This window comes from Corvus cornix, chromosome 1A, assembly GCF_000738735.6.
Source record: "Corvus cornix cornix isolate S_Up_H32 chromosome 1A, ASM73873v5, whole genome shotgun sequence".
Lineage (NCBI taxonomy): Eukaryota > Metazoa > Chordata > Aves > Passeriformes > Corvidae > Corvus > Corvus cornix.
This window is the reverse complement of record NC_047057.1, coordinates 35,634,715-35,656,034: the sequence shown is the minus strand read 5'-3', so window position 1 is coordinate 35,656,034 and position 21,320 is coordinate 35,634,715. Positions and strand designations below refer to the sequence as shown.

General features: G+C 37.0%; 1 protein-coding gene across 1 annotated transcript in view; it reads right to left on the bottom strand.

Moving 5' to 3' along the window:
• Positions 1-8,365: 8,365 nt before the first annotated feature.
• The window catches only part of TBC1D15 (TBC1 domain family member 15), a 35,150-nt gene continuing 22,195 nt past the window's right edge, over positions 8,366-21,320 (bottom strand). Inside the window, exons 9-17 of the mRNA XM_039570881.1 lie at positions 21,076-21,179; positions 20,717-20,811; positions 19,203-19,319; positions 16,598-16,698; positions 15,799-15,898; positions 15,345-15,442; positions 11,127-11,243; positions 10,400-10,486; positions 8,366-9,728 (exon numbers count right to left, since the gene is read on the bottom strand). Of these exons, the coding sequence (XP_039426815.1) occupies positions 9,522-9,728; positions 10,400-10,486; positions 11,127-11,243; positions 15,345-15,442; positions 15,799-15,898; positions 16,598-16,698; positions 19,203-19,319; positions 20,717-20,811; positions 21,076-21,179 (1,026 nt within the window). The 3' untranslated portion in view covers positions 8,366-9,521. The remainder of the gene's footprint in view (positions 9,729-10,399; positions 10,487-11,126; positions 11,244-15,344; positions 15,443-15,798; positions 15,899-16,597; positions 16,699-19,202; positions 19,320-20,716; positions 20,812-21,075; positions 21,180-21,320) is intronic.

The following is a 21,320-nucleotide window of genomic DNA, read 5'->3' as shown; positions in this document are numbered from 1 at the left end:
GGGAGCGGGGCTGTGGCCGCCCTGCCCCGCCATTGCTTCGAGCCTTCACTGCGTTGTAGCCGTGCTCGCCCTGCCTGCCCAGACCTCCGGGGAGTTCCCCGTTTAGATACAGTTCGTCCGCCACCCGGGATTTGTGCTCGTCCCTTCCGTTCCAGCCTGCCGTTCCAGCCTGCTGTTCCCGAGGGTCCGGCCGGACACCGGGATCGGCTGCCCAGGGGTTTGTGAAGCCTTTGTTCCATCCCTTCCCGGGATCCCAGGGCACCGGTGCCGCGGGTTTCCCGAGCTCGCTCCGGAGCGCCCCCTGCAGCCGCGGGGGAACCATCGCACCTGCCCTGCTCACCGGGAGCCGCCAGCGCCCCTGCCGGCTGCCAGCGGAACTGCACCCGAGGGGAAAGGGCCCGACAGCCGAGAAGGCTGGCACTGGGTTTGTGATTGTTTGCTGTTACTGCCAGAGTTATTGTTGCTCATTTGACTGGTTATACACATATAGATATGTTATAGTAAAGAACTGTTATTCCTATTTCCCACATCTTTGCCTAAAAGCCCTTTGATTTCAAAGTTATAGTAACTCGGAGGGAAAGGAGGTCGCATCTGCCATTCCAAGGGAGTCTCCTGCCTTCCTTAGCAGACACCTGTCTTTCAAACCAAGACAGCTTACTTTTGTTATCAAAAGGTACCTCATTTCCTATAATCAGAATTCAGAAACTGCAAGGTCCTCTTTACACACAGTTCTTTTCTCTCTCATGAGACAGCAGTCACTGTTGCCTGAAATCCTTAGCTATGCACTTTTTAAGCTTAAAAAATTGCAGAATTCTCAAGTAAAAATCTAAAGCAAATCTGTGAGATGTTTTCAATATTTGAGTCATTTTACCTCCACTAGACATACCAACTGCCAGTTTCAGCATATTTTCCTTAAAACTATTTGTAATTTTTACCATAGCTTGATTTAACCGGAGGATGAAATTCACAGTGCGGAGCGGCTAGTATTGATCAAGAAACTATCTGAATTTACCTCTGGCTCTCCCAGATCACCACCAAGTCTTTGTCTAGAGGCACACTACAGCAGGAAGAACTCTCAAGTCCTTGTGTGGCAGAACAGAGAAAGAAATGAAGCTATGAAAAGGTATCAAAAAAGCATAAAGATAGATGGCCTCCAAAAGGATCTAAGGTGTAAACACTATTACTCATTGTTAGGTCAAAAAGGCAGGGCAGAGAACAGATGCACTTATTATTAATGTAAGAAATGTTGACACAAGCAGAAAATAGAAGTCCCAATACCTTTTCAAACCACAATTTTGTGAAACAATTGACAATTTTGTGAACTTTTTGAAACAATTGACAAGTGGACTAACCAAAGGAACTTTTTCAACAAGGAAAAAAAGATGTCAAATCTGTTCCTCTTTATCAGAGATACACACACCAGCTCCTAAGTCCAATTCTCTGAGCAATTTAGGTCTGCTGAACAACCTATGATAATGTACACTTAGTACATTAATCATGAAGATATGGGAAGCATGGATTTTCAAGCAGCCAGCAAAACCATCCCAAGCTCTTGTAACACTAAGGGGACTTTAACCAACTAACAACCATTGGGCGAAGATATCTACCAAATGATAGGCTGCCTAGGAAGGTCTGGGAATAAAGATGATATGATGAACATAAAGTGAATTCACAATCTTCAGCAAAAGAAAGGTTCTGAGAAGGAAGCAGAAATTGATAATTTCAGGGAAAAAAAGCATTTCAATAAATTCAATTATTACAAGCGCCAAGAAGAGGGAACCTAGATCAGAAAGACAGTTCTTTCCTTGCTCCAGGGAAAACATAGTCTCATCAGAAAACTATTTCATTACAGAGGAAATGTGGTCTTCTGCTACACTTTTCGTAGTAGTAGCATAAGTCATTAGTTCATTACCTTCAATTCAAAAGAGGACCTTACAGTGTTGGGGTCCCTCCCCTGCCGTGTAGCCCTGGCAGAGGGGCCCTGAGGGCACAGACACGGGGTTTCCCTGCCCCTGCTCAGCCTCGTTCCCATTGGTTGGTTTGTGTTCCCTGCGCGGGCAGAAGGACCCTTGGTCCCGTGATTGAACAGTTCCTGGGCAGAGCTCCGGCCATGCGGCTGGAGAAATAAACATCTCTGAAACATCTAGCAAGAATCTGTCTGTCCGTATATATTTCCTTTCCACGGGACTCCTGGTTTGATATATGCGTGTTGCAGTATCCCCACTGCAACATTACAGGAGATGAAAACTAGGACCAAGCTACTAAATACAGGAAGAATAACACATAGATGAAGGCTATGGTACAAAATTCAAAGTCATTAATACAGGACATCAAGAGCAACTTCAAAAAAAATACAGCAGCATCTAGAAGAAGAGAAGTATCAGACCACTGAACACAAGGAAAGGACAAAACAAAAAAAACCCTTGAAAGAGTTAGCTAGGTATTTAATGCACTTTTTTTACATCAGTCTTTGTTAAAGAATCAACTGTGACCAGATGTCTATCATAACTAACAGCAAGAGCAGAGACATAAGCTCCTTGATTTTAATAAGATGAAACAATGTTGGAGAATATTTGTGAGGAGTCTGATCATAGCAAATGAGAGCACAGAAACCACTTACAGAGGAGGCTCATTAAACCTCTGCCATCAATAACTTTTAAGAACTATGGGGAAGGACAAGTGACAAAAGACTTTTGTCTTTTGGCCAAAATTATGTCAATCTCTGAGAAGATAATGGAGAGGAAGAAGGGCTGAAGAATTACAGACCAGTCTAATTTCATTTGTTTGAGAAAACAGAAGTACCGAAATTATTTGTAAAGATCCAGAAGATAACAGATGATTAAACAGTCAAGACAAATTTGCTGAAAACAAATTGAGTCAAGCAAATTTCATTTCCTCTTATGACAGTCCTGTGGACTAAGGCAAAACAATACACGTCATTCATCTTGATGCTAGTGTAGCATTTGGCATAGTCTCTCATAACATTCTCACAAGAGAGATAAGGAAAACAGGTACAGATGAAAGTAATAGATCGTATAAAGGGGTGGGTTCACTGTTAAATGGAAAGGTGCAGAGAATGGGAGAGTCTCAAGTGCCTACCCTCACACCCACACTGTTTAGTAAAAGCCCTACATGAGTCCCTAGAGCCCAGCTGGAAATTCCCAGACTGTACCTATCCCAGAGATGCTGTAATGGTTACAAAATTTAAACAGATGCTGGGGCAGAGAGGGCTGCTTACAGATAACCAGCTGCACAATCACCAGGGAAGGCAGGCCTCATGTAGGGAAGTCAGAAGTTACAGAAAAGCTCCAGCTGCATGCAATCACTCCATCTGCCCTGGAAATCCACAAACACCTGAAAATTGCTTGCATAATAGAGTGCAGGATCTCCAAAGGTATCCTGCAAATGGATAAGACAGGCATCTAGCACAAGACATGCCTTCCAACAGGAGATAATGTAACTATTCAATTATTGACAAGCTTTTTTAAAAGTGCCTTCCAATATTGCAAATCTGGATTTTTCACAACCTTGTTGTATGTGTGTATACAGGTATTCACCACATGATGAAAAAATGTGTGGTGTGATTGATCTGACTAAGATAATTTAGGTCTGAAATTTATCAGCTCCTTGATGTTCTTCACCATATGCTGCACAAGTTAATCATGACAGCATAAAAGGTGTAGTGGCCCAGAGCAGAGTACAAAGAATTGGGATTGCTGCTTTTGGTCACAGTGGTTGTACTGTTTGTTGCTTGAGGAATTATCAAGTCCCTGAACCCCAAAGTTTGTACTTTAAAGACTTTCTTGTTCTCCTGCATCACTTATTTTAACAGTAAAACCAGAGGAGTGTGTGGAGATTTCCAAGACCAATGCCCAAAAGTGGCATGCACTGATGGAACCTAAAGGTCATCTGGACCAACTCATACACCAAGAGTGCATTGGAAACATTTCTGGTGTTGCATCTCATAAAGTTATGGCAAGCAAAACAGAACATCTGGATACCAGTTGCTTGAATGAAGTAGAACTATCTTTTGCACAGGTTTAGATGGGTTCTTTAAAAGTGTTCTCTTCAATACAGCAGGGATTTTTCCCTAACATGATCTCAGACACCATCAAGAATCATCACACCAAAGGGGACAGGCTGGGATGGAGTTCAGTTTCCTCATAGCAGCCTGTATGGTGATATGTTTGGGTTTGTGCCTGGGTCAGTGTTGGTAACACACCAGGGGTTCAGCTGCTGCTGAACAATGCACAGCACTGAGGTTCTCTGGCTGCTTCCTGGGGTGGGCACAAGCCTGAGAGCAGTCACAGCCAGGACAGCTGACCCAAACTGACCAAAGGCACACCACATGCCATTGTGCTTTCCTTGTGGGAGCAGCATTTGCTTTTCCTTTTTAACTGTCATTGCCTCCGTCCACGAGCCTTCCTGCCTTCCTTCTCTTTTCTCCCCATCCCATGGAAGAGAGGAATAGGCAGGGGCTGTGTGGGTGCTTTGCTGCTGGCCAGGGTCAACTACAACACTCCGAGAGGAAACAAGTGACCGCCTTTTGCTGAACTGCTGTAGTCTGGGCAGCAGCTTCAGCTCTGCATGCCGGGGCTCTGCCGTGGTTTGTTAATGACAAGACAGACCTATAGAAACAGTCTAAGAGCTTAATGTAAAGGTAGGGTACACGTGAGCCTGTATAATCCAAACATACACTATAATTGAATTTTTTCAAAACAAAAGAAGAACCCATCTAGAAGACTTCATTTATTTGAATTACATAGACAGTTTGAAATAATGTATTTGCTTCAACTGTGAAATTCATTTTGTATGAGGCAAAAAGTGACATCCTACAATATGTTTTGTTTGCAATTCACCGGAAAAATTGAATTTGTGCCAAAGATATTGTGATTTAACATGAAAAAATAGCACACATTCTCTAAAAAAAGTTTGAATAAAATCCTCACTTGAAGAAAAATTAAATTCAAGCTTAGTTTATACAAGGCCTGCACTGCAATAATATCACTTAATTGAATAGCACGTTTTGAAGTCCCACTAAACATGAAGCACAACTTATCTTTTAACACCATAAAAAAAACCCAAAACCATTTAAAAGCATCTTCAAATCAAATATAGTATCACATGTACATGAAATCTGTCTGTGCTCAGTTATGTATCTGTGTCTCACCACCTTATCAATGCTCATATACAAAGCTCATAGTCACGTCAACTACCGAGCTAGACATAATTGCACGGACAGAACCAAGAGTTAGGATTTCCTGCTTTAAACCCAGCCACCACAGAGCAGCTCATGGAATTTTTCTTGTAAGAACAAGCACTGACTTCTCTCACCATGGTTCTTTCACGCAGAGATGGCACCAGCCACTGACAAAATATTCAGAAAACACACGCAACAGATTTGCAAAATATATTTTAAGACATTTAGCCAACCACAGGCAAAACTTCTACCAGTCACTCTTCTGCAGCCCACAGACCAAACTTCAGTTTTAAGTTGCATCAATGCAATGACTAAAATTGAGGAATAGTTAACACATTTCCTGAACAAATTGTTAATCCTGTACTCACCCACTTAATTGCTTTTTTCCAATCCTATTTTTAACATGAATCAATTCACAGATGCACTTTTAAAATGTCACTAACCTCTTCAGCGTTGTTATCTCTGTTGTCCAACAGGGAATGCTTTGAGGAAAACATAGCTTCTTACCTACAGAAATTCAACCCCATCCTTGGTAAGGCTTCATTTGCACCACAGTAGTATGCACAAATCATACTAGTGGTCCCAAAACTAGTTCATAATCCAAATTCTGAATGCTCAATTATTTAAAATAAAACCTTTTTTTTCAAGTTAGGCAACTGTCTTGTAACAGAAAATGATTTAGACAAGTGAGGAACAAGTACCTCACATATTTTGAACTATAATATTATCTCAAAAAGTGGAAGCTAGAACAACACTTCTTACAGGTTTCTGAAAAGTTTCATCAATGGAGTTTTAATTTGGTGCTCAATAACATATTTGAAAGTAATGAGGAAACCAGTTCCTCACTGTTTAGCTGACTGAGGCCAAGGAATTTTGTCTAGTAATGTCTGAGGAAAAACAAAAAAGAATAACTAATGAGGCACTATCGGCATTTTAAAACTGTCAACTAGAAAAATTTAAAGGTTTTGAGAAAAATCTTGTTAGAAACAAAACTGGGCTCTGTTGAACATTAACACCTTAACTTGAATTAAACTACAGATCAAAATGAAACCATTGCTAATATGATCAATATCACACTATTTCTACATCTGATTCTCAAAGCAATCAGGACCTGTTGTAACACATACATAGCCTTAAATTCCTAAGGAAGATTACCTGCAACAACCAATACAAAACCTCCAAACCCGATATGGGTTTGAAGGCCACTGGCTAAGACATTCCCTGGGTGGAAACACAGTCACTGCAGCTGAACAGGACAGGCAGGCACTACTCAATGTAACTGAAGCCTGAAGTGATGACTGTGGGTAACTTAGGATCATCTTTTTATAGTTTTTAACCTCCCAGTATCAGAACCATTTCATAAACGTTCACATTAGTCCAAATTTCCAAGAAACTTCCACCTCTGCTTTGCAAGCTATTTCCATTTCTCTGTTTTGTAAGCTATCATCTTGCCCACAAACAGAAGAAAATAACATCAAGAATGTAATTTCAAAATAAATAAAATTGTCCAAACAGGCAAAATGAAAAAAAAAGGTCTTTAAAAGAACTACATAAAGGTAGTTTTTACCTTGGAACAGATAACACTGGAAAACTGCTATGACTGAAAAATACGAAGTTTTAAACCTCACCCACATAAGATAATTATCTTCAAGTGTCAAGCATTAAAAAACAAAACAGGTGTGCAGGAATTAAACATGTATTGCCTCTTTTACGGCCTGACAACTGTAACCAAATTGTGTTCTGGTTTAGTTCATATTTATTAATTCTAAGTAATCAAAGTCATTCACATACAAAAGAAATGTAAACATCCTGAACCTTCAACCCACAGCACTGCATGGCATTTCAGCCATTATGATCCTTATTAAGGCCTCTCACAGTGTTTTTGTAGTCTCCACTGAGACTAAATCCATCCCTAACAATCAGGAATAGTTTGGTGAAGGATGAGGTTCTTCCTGCAACTCTTTGCAAGGCTGCCTGTTAGCAGGAAGGAAAACACAGGTAATGAGTGCTGCAAGGGGCCTTTGATCTTATTGTTGGGAAGCTGAGCAAGCCTACATACCCGGAGCCCTCCACAGCAGCTGCTCACTGTTAGTTCATGGGCAACCTTCTCATCTTTGACATCCAGGTGCTTAATACAAAGGGAAAAGATGAGCAATTACACCCAAAAAGGAAAGGCAAACTTCTCTTTAAGGGCTGGTAGATTTTCTTAGCAGCCATAGCTGTAATTCTAAGAAATTACAGAATTCCACTTAAATATGCTTTTCCTAAACTTTTGAATATTCTTGTTCAGTCAGTTACTGTGCTCTTCAAGATCTTAGTATCTTGCATACAGTTTTTTGTGGCAGCACATCCTGAATAACTAAAACCCATGCACACTTAACTGACAGCTTGCTCACTGCATTTCTGTTGTAGATATTTCCCTCCTCCTTCCATAGTTTTGTTTAACATAATTTTTGATGAAAAACATTTTGCAAGTACACTTCAAAGTGATCGAGGTGCTCCAAAAAATACTGAAACTAACTTGCTTAGTATCTTTGAACCAAAGTGTCTAATATCAAAGTTCTAATGCCTTTCTGTATTCTACATCACATTAAATTAACTGCCAAGAAGTACAATGCTCACCAGGGAACAAAGGTATGATGCTTCACAGTAATTTCCTGGGCAGGAAATGAAAAGCTACAGATAACACTGAGCTGTGAATCCTTGACTTTCACTGCATAGGACTCAAGTTCTTATTAACTGATGAGAGATAGCACATTGACAATATTAAAACCAAAATCTGTACTGATTCAACTGTCCAGTGTTTGCTCACAACTGGTGAGAGAAGTTGAATTGACTCCCAAATTATTGTAACAGCTTGATTTATCTACTAAAGCCTTTTGTATTACTTGTATTTGCTTAAGATGGCACGAATAACATTTGTAAAAGTAAACTGCTCCACAAGAAAAGAAAGCTCTGCCACATCCCACACTTCAACTACCTAGAGAGGAAAGGCGTGTTCCACTCTCTAGTAACAAGCAGCTACTCCCACAGCCTTTCACTACCCACAAAATACGACATATCCATGGACTAACCACTAGCTCTTCCCTCTATCTCATGTTCTTACATTAACAACCAGACAACTAGGTTTTTTTCTCTAAATATGATTTAATTAAAAACACTAAATCAGCTTTGACTTTTATTTTATATATGTACAATAGTTACCAAATAATGAATACACTTAATCAGTTATGTTAAATTTCACATAGAGTCAAAGGACATCAGTATGGCATGGAATAAACTCACTGCCTTTTGCAGATACAAAAAAAATGCAATAATGTTAATGTGACTACTGTTTTGGTGTGTGGTTTGTTGGTTGGCTTTTTCATAACCTGCTTATTAATTATCCAAATAATATTGCCATAAAAAGAGTGTAAGTAGTTAATTGATCAGTTAATATATTAGCAAATATGAACATTAGTAAAGTTTGCAAGGTAAAATTACATCAAGTGTAGGACTGAACGTATTCACATGAAAGTTACCTTCAGTTAGAAAAGTTTTGAAAAAGAGCCCAGGTTGGGACTGTGCATTAATTTGGTCAAACTGATTCATATGAATGAAGAGTCAAGTTTATTCAGATATTGAAAATATGACTATTCTTTTTAGTATTCACAAACATTTGTGTATATAGTGTGTGCATGTGTGTAAATATATATATGTATATATAAAGTGAAGATATGTTAATGTAAAAATATACTGTTCATCCACTCCCAATTACACAAAATTCAGTATTTGGACATTAAACTGTGCAAGTATGAATGTCCATTTCAAATCTACATTCAACCAGCAACAAATACTTAGAAGTATTTTTGTAAACATTTGAGATAGGGAAAATCCATTTACAAAAGAATCCTCCTTTAGCACATCAGCATCACTTCAGCTTGAAAATTTTGTACAGCAGCTTCAGCTGGCATATTGTGAATCTGCTCAAATCAAAGAGCTCACACTGTCTTAGATCAATATGTGTGAGAGCTCAGCAAATGCAGAAATTTCAAATTCATTCTTAATCACCATCCACTTCCAGTTTACCAGCAAAAAGAAAATGCACTTGGCTACAAAAATATTAAGGAATGTTATTGAAAACAAAAGGCTATTTTGGTAGAAGAAACTACAAAAATAGTTAAGTTGAGTCATGTTGTAAAGCTTTAATGCAAAAGCATTACAGTACAGATTTTCTTTACAACCTTAAAGCTTAATCAACACCAAATTTAAATATCCATCTTTCAAGTGCTTGAACAAAACGTGCTCAGTAAAAGTCTTTCTCCAACGTGACCAAGTGTAATTACGCAGGTGTCAGGCTCTGTGTCTCAGCCACCTGCTGAGCGCCGTCCCTCGTCCCATTGGCGGCAATTACAGGTGTTGAGATACTCTGATATAGTGACGTCGGACAGCTCAACTCAGCTCCACTTTCATCCTCTCCAGTATCTGAATCCGGTGTTACCGAACTGTTCTCCATCCCCAGAATCTCACTAACTGTTTGAGGCAATTCCTAGAAAGGAGACGGCAGAGAAAATACTAAAAATCACTGTAATTAAATGCAAAAACTTAACAACAAAGTCCCCTCTCTCCATCCTGCATTCCCAGTACTCATTCATCTGAGCAATCATTCATCTGTATTTAGCTGTACTGAAATCATCTCTCTCAGCAATACTTACATTACAGTTACCATTTTCTGTAGCTGCTTTTCAAAAAGACAGCAAAGGGAACACACTCAGGAATCAATTCCTGATTAACAATATAATCTTCATTACAAAAATAAAAGTTTAATCAACTATTACACTTCATGCTATTGAAATTACTTTTATTGAGCGACCCACTAGTTTTTCCCTAATAAGTCTGGCATGCCTTCAATGCAATGCACCTTTCAACTAGTTTTTCTCAAGCACACTGAACATCAAATTTCTCGGAGTGAGGTTACCTAGTGAGACTTGAGATATTACAACTAAAAAGCACCATGCAGCTTTCCCCCAGTGAAGAGTATTACTCTATAAAATCAATCACACTTGCTCACAGACTTTTCAAACATAGGCACTGCATAGCTACACAACATGCTTTGCTGTACCCAGGCATTTAGTAACTTCACAAGTCATACATGAACGCTTACAGCTAACTACATACTTTTACTGTCTATAAACATTCACAGTAGATAGATATCTTTACCTTGCAATTCATCATCTGCATAGAAATTGCTTCTGCTTTGCAGAGTATATCTTCCACATCAATTTTCATAGACAGTTCATTGATATGCTAAAAATAGATTCACAAAGCATAGTGAGATAAGTGATAACTATGTTTTACCCAAAATATACTAATACTGTACTGCACTGTTAAGTATCACCTTATTAGCCTGCCCCTTAAGCTATGAAATGCTAGACATAGTCTATTACCTTTGAGAAATGGCTACTCAAAGATACAGTATGAAACAGGTGTTTTTCACCAGCATCCAAGGTCTGCAAGAGGAATCCATGGTACCTCTAAATGTGACAAACTATCTGGCCCTCCTACATACTTCCCCCAGCAGCTCACATTTTCAGAGATGATAAATTAAATCATAGAAGGAAAAGCAAAGTTAGTATTAAATATAATAAGCAGTAGTCTGAGGGGAGAACCATTTTCGATCTATTAAAGGTCTTACCACTAAACACAGACATCCAATAAAGCGTTTTGAAAGCCTGCAGGATAGACATTCAGTTGACATTTAACCCTTCAGAAGATAGTATGCACCTTTTCCTCCCCCATCATAAACCACAACCATATTGCATTAACTCCAAAAAGTTAACTAATATTTTAATTTAATACGCAAAAGACAGCCCCATATTAGCCTCCAGGAAGACAATTAACTCTACTGCAGCCAAAACCAGCACAATCACGCGTAAGAATTTGGTACCTTTAGTATTTCGTTAAAGCCATAGTGCTTGTCCATTATTTGCTGTTTTTCAGATTCTAGGATAGCACAACAAAGGAGAAGATGAAAATTCTGACAAGGCAATTCTGTCCACATGACCTGTTAAAATACAAAAAACCCCACACTTGAAATACTTACACTTTTCCTCTGAAAAGAAAGTAGTTCTTAGAAAATAAGTCCTCCAGCCAAATCACTTAACTAACAATAAGCTATTCTTGAAAGCAACTGAATATTTGTACAATTATTTGGAATTTTACTTTTGCCCCTTTAGTGAAAACTGCAAGTCTGAGTCACCAAATGCTTATCTGGTTCTTAAGACATTTTCCACTATAATGCTACTAAGCTGCTTGAGCTTGTGGTCTTGTGAATGTGTGCTCTGCCTCAGCTCATGTGAAACACAAGTAACTGAAGCTAACAAATTATTTGTGTCGCTTAGAGTATCTGCATTTAGTGTGAATTGGCAGAAGCATTTCATGCTCAGCAATACCTTCAAAAGGTTCTAATGGTTAAAAATAAGGTGCTAAAGTTGTTCCCAATACTGCCACCATGAGAACCCAAAGACATGTACATGCAGGTACTGGGGTGGGTGGGTACTCCTTTTTGACTGAAGACACATTGGCTTTTGGTCCCATGGAGGACACAATTAATCATTCTTGAGTTCACTGGGACTGAAATGTGCAACCTCAGTACTAATACCCTATTTTAGTACATTCGGGAAACCCTTTAAAAAAAAAAAGTATTTGAAAAGAACATGTGTGGTGGGCAGAAAGCTGGAGAACAATTTTGCCAACAAAACCAGAAAGAAGCACTGCTTGCACAAATTGCCCTGACAGATAAAGGGATTTAAGACAATGGATTTACTCTCAAAAAAGGCAGGTACGAAACCAGACTCCTGAAAGTTCATTACTTCATTAGCAAAAAACTTTTTTCATCATTATTGACGGAATAGAACCTTAAAGCTGAGCAAGAGCTTATACTTGAACTTTCATCACTAGCACATGTAACCTGTAAACAGAATTGCATAAATCCCAAAGATATCCAAACCAAGTTCACCCAAAATAAGGAGCAATTAATCTTGAATGTTTCAATTACGATTCAGTTCAGAAATTAAATTTCACATCTTTTTCAGACAACCAATATTCCGTTAGAGCATTCTTTCACTCCAGGAAAATGACTGGAATGCAAACAGGCTGGAAAAAAACAGCTGCATGAAAATGCCTATAATCTACCAAACACAGTCTGTCTACACACTACTATGTTTTTCTACCCCTACTTCATAAGAAGGACATATTGACAGTTGTGCATTGATTTGGTTCAACATCAAGTTGCTGCAAAAAAAATCCATACATTTTGCTACCATTTTTTTTTTTCGCAGTCTGGAGTGGAGCGTGCACTTAACGTTATGTATGTAAATGCGTTAACAGCAGCATCCCAATATGCTGGAAGGATGGAAGAAAAGCAATGTTTAAATTATAAGTATAAAAGTAAAAATATAAAAAATATAAAAATAAGGAGCAGTAACTTTTTTTCTTATTTCTCTCTGATAAAGCTACACAAGTAAGGACGCATTTGTTCTAGCGCTACCTCAGCAGCCATGAATATTCATTACCAATGTATGTAAAGTAACTTATTCCCAAGTCATTCTGGCTTTATGCTATGTGAGTGGTACTAGCGCTAGTGTGAGTTAGTTGTTATTTTGTTACAGAATTTTTATTCTGGGTTTCTTCTAAACAACCCACTGTGCAAACAAAAGATTAAGAACTGGCTGGAATTACCAAGTGATATTGCCTGTCTCTCCAGTGTCAAGAAGGGACTGAACTACTCTCAACTTTGGAACAGCTATCAGTAGGCTATCTGGGCTGAGTTTGAGAGGCACTGCTAAAATGTACTGTAAGTAAACCCATCTGCTGACAGAGCAGTTTAACCCACACACAAAAGGCATTGCATGTAACATTGCAAATAACTGCACTCACATAACGTTTCTCAGCTTATCCACACAAGGTGGAATGTCACCTCTCTATCATGTACAACTCTGTCACAGAGCAATGAAACAACCACTTACATTTTCTACCACGATCTGATTATGGCTCTTGCTCAGGAACTGCAAAGGCTTGGAGTTAGCAGTTCTCATCATCTGGAGTAGAGGCTACCTCCCACCACCAAAGTGAATGGAGATGGGAGAAACCAGACTAGTGAAGAATCTTTCTCATTCCTTTTTTTGTGATAGAACACTGGAAATCATGAAGCCAGTGGGAACAGGGTAAAAGTGTCTGATACTAACTTAGTGTTTCATACAAGTCAGAGGACAGAAATGGAGATTCACAAGAACACCCTGAAATTAACAGATGAGACAAAAAAAGCCCCATAAATCCTGGAACCTGGGACTGGAATCTCAGATGGTACCTCTCCTTCATCCCATTCTACGCTCTGCAAGTGCCTATGTCATAGGGTAATACTGCCTTCAAATGGATTCCCTCAATTCATGTGCTATTACAAAACAGCACGTGAGGTTTGCTCAGCCAAATACCCAAAAAAGCAGTTAATTCCTCTATAAATGGAAATGGCCTCCTGTGCCTATAGCTTGCCTTTGTAAATCCCACTTACTTCACTGATACCAGTGGAGCTACATGGCTATGCACAGGAAAAAAAAAAAACCACTGTAAGCTGGACTGATCAAGGACACTGGCCTTTGCATAAACACATCAACATAATGCCTTAATTACTTTGTTTTAAAAAGGAAAACAAGATATTCCCTTTCTCATTCCATATCTCCTAGCAAAGAAATTGAATACTTGTAGTAAACATACATTATGATGTGCTATAAGGAACCTACAAGACTATCATATATCAACAGGTTTCCACTGTCTTCCTAAGAGAGGAAAAAAATATTTGAGAGAGAAATATAGTGTGTTTTTTTTCTGTATGCACACATATATACACATTAAAGCAGAGGTGATAAAAACATGCTAGCCTGGGACTATAAACTATTAAAAAAATATTGTTATCGTCAACTTAAAAAGAAAAATTAGTCTTTAAAAAAATACCAAGAAGACAACATAATACTAGGGGAAAGAGTGCATGTCCCCTCCCAAATCATTGTCATTTTTACCCTGGAATAGGAGAATTCTTCTGGTTTTGTACATATTGGTTTCCTTATTTATGAATGTTATCCATAAAATTTTTTGTCCTCTGGCTGAAATACTACCACAATACTCTATGATAGTAAATTCCACTAACTGATGATAAAAAAGCTAAAATATATTTACTTTACAGTTTTAAATACTGGTCCTTCTCTTTATGTGACTCCTTTTTCATTAGTGGAAAAAGTGAATAAAAGTATCAACATTATTTTTCATCACACCAGAAACAACATTATTTCTCATTGTAGTACAAACTTTTTGCACCCCAGCCCTGTTCTTTTCATTACCCTTTTGTTCCCCAACACATGTGATGTTATGTCCTAGAAAATACTCCCTCTGTTCATCTGAACATTTATTCTCTTCTTCTGAGTTTCAGTGAATACTGTGCCTTGTTAAATGCATCTTAGACAATAAACCAATACTGTTGACACACTTCTCAATTTTCTCGGAACAAAAAATTAAAGACAAAAATATTAGTTAATCTTAATTATTCCATCTGATCCTAAGATCACCTAAATCAAAAAAATATCTCATTAACGTGGAATTATCAGAACTTGAACATTTTGATGTTTTACATAATGTTATTGGCATCACAAGGCCTTATCACCAAGATTAACAATCTTCTGATATCATCCTCCTCATGGTTTTAACACAAACTACCCCGACAGTGCTTCATTCCACTTAATCTATAAAGAATCACTAATACGAAGAAATTAATCAAACAAATGCTCTTTCTTCTATCATGAGCTGTTTTCCATTAGCAGTCCACTGGTACTCTCCACTTACTATTTGCACTTAGGAGTCTCAATTGAAGGCTCCTGTCCAAATCTTTTTGCGAAAGCCAATTTATCCAAACAAGCTCTAGTAAGTATTTTTTTATTAACTTCCCAAGTTGTTCTTTAGGCTAAAAAGACATAAGAAATGCTCACCTGTCCTCAGATCATTGAACTAAATTTTTTTTTTAATTTATCAGAGCATTAAACACTTGGCAAAATGATCCATGTTTTTTGTTCTAAAGTCCAAAAACTGCTGGAGTTTGTGTGATGAAATATTTCCTTACCTCCCAGAGTCGAAGAATATCTTGAAAACTAAATTCCCTTTTAAATCTGATAAGAAGCCACCGGAAGCAAAAATAAAGGTAGCCTGAGTCTTGAGATTCTAGGAATAAGAGTGTGACATTTCAGAAGCATCAAATTTGGTTCAGACAACAGGTGAAAAAAAAAAAAAAAAAAAGCAAAAACCCCCACGCTTTACAGGTACATGCTCATACCACCAGTTTTTAAGACGGCAGCCCCTTTTCAGAATCAAAGATATTTGCCAGAGTATAGCATATTTTTTAAATTGGTAACAGGATGACCCTGTTTTTTCAATAAGCATGGAGCAATTATTGAAGTCTTTCAGGCATTATTAATTTACAAGTCCTGTACTCATATAATATTGGAATTATATTTAGACTGGTAAGGAACAGAATGCAGGAAGTTGTTTCAGTTACTGTGCTTGAATAATACACCTACCTAAGTAACTGCAAAATCCACTGTCTAGTAAACGAAGCAAATGACTCAGCTGAATTAGTTGTGTCTTCATACCCTGCATCTGTTCTTCAAAATTCTGATGCTGTATGGAATAAAACATTAGCACTGTCATTTTTATTAACTCAATTTTGAGATTTGCAGCTATTTTTAAAGAAGTTTTGTTATTGCAACAGTGGTTCTCACCCTTTAGATATTTGATATATGGATATTTAACTGTACTTCTATCTAATGAAATGTCTGCCTTTTAGTGAGAAGTTTAACTAAAGCAATGAACTGTATTTCTTTGCTAACATTTTTGTATGTAATAAATGATAGTTTAAATCGGCCTAAGCTCTGTACTTCCAAGCAGCATGACTGCACCCAAACAAAAAACCCAGTTTTTCTTTTACTTTCATATCAGTCACACACTCTTTTGCCACACACACAAGTCATAAAAGCTTCAGTTTGCAGGAAGACTAAATTGCATTTAACAAAAGCCAAAAGGCAGGTATAACATAAAACCATTATCATGAACAAAATCCTGCTTGAGGACTCCTGATAAATACAAATTTGTCTGCGATGGTTACTTTGGAATACTTAAGGAGCCAAATATGTCTGCATTGTACAGCAATACTATTGCAAACCCACCATAACCTCAATCAACAAAAGTGTAGTGACTCCAAATATAAAATGACTGCTTTAAAAGAATTCAAAAAACCCAATGAAATTTATAAAGTAAAATTAACCCCAAATACTATCTGTAGCTTATCTGTTTATGTGGTCTAAAAAAGTCTCATTTTACCATTTGATCCATGTATGATACAAAGCACCAAAAGGCATCTACTTCATTCTCCATAACATACAAGACAGGTGACAGCAAGTCGCTCATCCCCTGCACATAACCTTGATGGAGAAAAGGAAGAAAGGGTGGGGAAAAGCAAATAGGAATTTAAACTCAGCAGTTAAACCATAATTTTTCAAGTGTGATGAAAGACTGAATAAAACAAATGTTAGCACATACAGATACTGTAATTCTCCAATTTAACTACCAGTAAAGACAAATTTTTATTAATAGGCACCAACATCCAGCAGGTCTGATAAGATTCTGCCAATCTAAAGAGAACATAAAGCAAACACACTGTTCCAGTAGTTGTTAAAATATGTACAAATTGAGTTTGTACACAATAGATTTTTAGTAAAAATGTTCCTATTTACAACTCAGGAGCATATATTGATATTTTTAAGATTAAGTCTATACCTTGCACCATCACAAATACAAACTTGTATATAGCCTCCTTTCTATTTGTACTTGGTTACTTTCTTCTAGACATTTAACAATTTTGAATATTTTCCCACTCCCCCACCTACCCCCAAATGAAGATTTTCTTCTCAAATTAATTTAAAGAGATGTTGAGTTGCAATTCCAGAAAAACACATTGCGACAGTTCTTATGAAGAAAAGTACTCACACACTCTCAAGAAAAGATTTCATTTAACTGGAGAAGGAAATGCCCACTAAAGCGTATCATTTTTACCAACAGCTGTAAAATTTTAGTTGTATAAAAAAAGTTTTTCAAATTTTTATAGTTTTTTAATGCCTCTTCCAGCTTTCTTGTTTGCAATTAAGTCCATTTAAGTAGAGGATAATGATTTTTACAGGTAATTTTTCTCCTTCTTCCCAACTCTTCCTATTACCACTGATGCTAGTGTCAGCTTATCTACCGCCCTATTGTTGCTGACCTCCCTAAATAAGAGAACACATTTATGTGTATATCTATCATCAGTGATTGGTTCAACATAACATTTCTCAGTTGGCTGACTTTATTTCTTAATGATGTAATTGTAACTGTGTAACTGAAAAGAGGTTTAGAGTAAATAACTGAAAATATGGAGCAGCTGCGAGAAGAAAAATAGAATAAGTAACAGCAAACAGTAAATAATTAAAATGTTAAAAGAAAAAGAAGTTTTATTCCCCACATATTTAATACTACAGCTAACTAAAACTAAATGCAGAGAAAATTCTGTTCAAGACAATTTAAAAGTCTATTTATTAATAAAACCAATCTCATTAATGCAGACTTATGGAATTAGTTCAGAAAAATATTCTGCTAACAGCTGTTCTGTCCCCTCCCCTATCTGGCAGTTTGTGGCATTATTCAGACCCCTCTAAAGCTGTTGTGAAAAGATTACGAGCAGCACTGTACCAAGGCAGAGAAGCCTTGGACAGTTACTATGTCAAATTTACTGTATTTCCACTATTCCTGCCTGTTTACAAAACAAAAGATTTATCCACTGCGTACATTTAAGCCATCTAAACAATGTTTATAACAGAGTGGGTGGTGAATCTGCTTCAATTTCGCCTATAATGTCACTGTGCATTAATGAATGTTGAAATGTGAAAAGAGGAAAGAAGTGAAACAGAGCTACATATTTAAAACATCAGTTTCAGTTTTCTCTTTTTTCAAGCCAAAGATCAAGACTCTCTTTCAGAGAGAACAAAAGCCAACAAGAACTAGAGCTCTGCAGCATGTTTACTAGTGTTAAAGATTTATTCTTACTTTTTGTTTTCAAAATCTGGCGTGAAGTGGCCTTTCAGAATCCCAAAACTTTTCTGATACAGAATACCCAAAGAAACTCCAAAGCATACAACAGCCAAATGTCATGCCAGGGTGGAGAGGGAACCAACTACTAGTATCTTTTCCCTCCCTCCCAAGACAATTAACAAGAAACCAAGACTTAGCCATCACACTAACACTGCGATTAAAGCAAGATGTTATATGCTGTTTCCTCTGCAACAGATGCATGTACTAAAATGTAATTTTTGACAGATTGCTAAGTGCACTTCCCAAGAACCAGCTTTTAAAATATTCACAAGAACACCATGTTTACAAACAGTTGGTTCAGCATGCTGAGCTTTAATTACAGCAGTGGCAGCTGGCTTATAATTTTTATTGATATATCAGTCTTAAAAATATATATAACACTCAAGCTCCAAAGACCCAAATCCATTTAAAACTCTGAAAAGCAAGCCTACTTCAATTCTACGAAAAAATTTAACACAAAAAAAATCTAAACCAAAAAACTTAATGAAAACCACACAAAAACCCCAAAAACAACAAAAGAACCTCACAACAGGTCTGTGGTGAAGACAAGCTACCACTTAATTCCCAATCCCACCACAATTGATGAGTTCAGATGGCTGAGATAAGCATCAAATTGAAGAGAGGAAGAAAAACAGAACAAAGTTATCTATATTATTAAATACTATAAAATATGAAATCTTGTTTAAAACATTTACAAAAAGCATTGTAATCAATACAAGTTCAATTCTATTAGTAGGACTTAACACAAGCAAAGCTGCATATCAGAAGCTAAAAAGGTTTTCACATTCAGAGGGACACAACTTACCTAAGTCGAAGTCATACATGCAATAGGTCATCAAAATATCGTGAAGTAAAATCAGTCCTGGATTATCTTCACCTTCATAGAACTTATTTGTTCGATCTGTCCTGTTTACATCTTTTTCTAAGGAAACAGTCTGGATTTGAAAACACTTTCAAAACTAGTCCTACAAAGCCAGTATCAAATTAATTCAGAATGTCTAAGCTGATGATTTCTTCCTCAAACACTATTGCAAAGGTTTGAAGTGTTTGAGACAACTGCATAACTGAATGTCATTTCAAAATAAAGAATATTTTAAAATAAAGAAAATCCTTCCTATCTGCAATGAAAGAATTTGCTTACAAACGTATTTTAAAGTTTTCTGCCTTTTCTTTGATAATACATTTTATGGAAAAATTCCTGATTATAATTCAGCAAAAATGTTTTATACTTAAGAGGATTAAAAACAATTTTATGCAAGTTAACTCTACAATGCCATTTATGAATACTGATGTGATGCAGCACAAGCCATAGTTGGAAACGTCCCACATGATCAGCTCAAAGACACTGTGACAGTTCATAAAAGCATGTTTATAAATACTGTTTAACAAGTTCCTGTAACTCATAGCAGATGAAAGTGCCTCTTTCATCAGGCAGTTTTGATGCCTGAAACATACCAAGCACACAGCATATTCTTTAATAAGGTGAAATTCAAGACCAATATATTTTGAAATTTTGCAAAATTTTGAATGCAGTTTGATAAAAGGAGTATTTTGTAGTTTTGGATCTATTTTACTACATAACCCTAATATTGTCACATACATTTCCAAATGCTTAAAAATTAAAATAATTGTTTCCACAGAAACATTTGGCCTTCTTTTAACTCTGAATATTATTTTTTTCTGTTAACATTCTCTAAAAATGTAGTTTATTAATCTACCAAGACTAGACTTTGACCCTTTCAGCTCGCCTGTTGAATAACTGCCTGAAATAAGTTTAGTCTTTGTCTCAGAATAACACAGAAATCTTGGCCTATCTCCTGAAAAAATATTTAGTAATCCTAAACATTGGTGCCCAAATCTCACTACCGAAGAGAACTAAGGACACAAACTAATACCCAGCATAATTTGATGAAATTTTTAAAAGTAGGTGTAAAACTCCAGAAGTCAGACTGCACATACACAAATCCCTATAAAAAATATAAAATATGAACAGACACATTTTCACATTCTTGTTGTATGTCATTTTTTTAACATTTCCAGTAAAAACACATCATGACATAACACAAAATGAAGAGTCTTGTGTTGCTAAGTAAAGGAAGTTTAAAAAGCCAGACAGTTTGTAACGCTAATATGTAAAGCTCTGAATTACTCTAGTTGAGAAAGTTTTAATATTAAGTACATAACCAAATTTATATTTTAACCTCTGAAAAGAGCAGTATGTTCATTTTCAGAGCCTCTTCAAAAGGGTACTTTTTTCAATTTCATACTAACTTGTAGAAGTGTGTGTGCAGTTAGGTAGGCTTCTAAACATGAATTTACCTATAAGACTCCGGTAATCTCTTAATCTTGAATTTCGCTTTTCCTGTTCCTCACTGACAGATTTCCACTGCAGTTTCATCCTGAAATATTCATCCCTGAAGAAGAAAGACAATTTTGAAATCAAACAGCCACATTTCTTTTTTTTATATAAGTATTCATTCATTCCATTTATTCTTTGAGATAAATGGAATAACAACACCCTGTTTACATAGTCTTGAGTATAGCAATTTTTAAAAATGTCACATGTTCTTGCATTCAACAATTTTAGCAGCTGTCTTTCAAAAGGCTTTCTACATCACTATGTCAAAAAAGATGCAGCTTTTAAATTTATTTTCTAAGAAAAAAGTCACTGTACTCACGTTTTCCTTTTTTGCAGATTTGCTCTCTCTTCTTTACTACTATTCCAAGGAAAATACCCCAAAAGAAATTTCCACGCCTCTTTTCTTAAAGTATGGCAGAGACCCTATGGAAAAATGGAAATGAAGCATCAACAGTAAGTATTTCCATGCTGGGAGGAAACATTCCCAGAGTGATACAACACTTCTCAAAGTAGCATCTTCAAGTTGCTTTCTTTTTACATTGTAGCCAAGTCTCATGCCCTGAC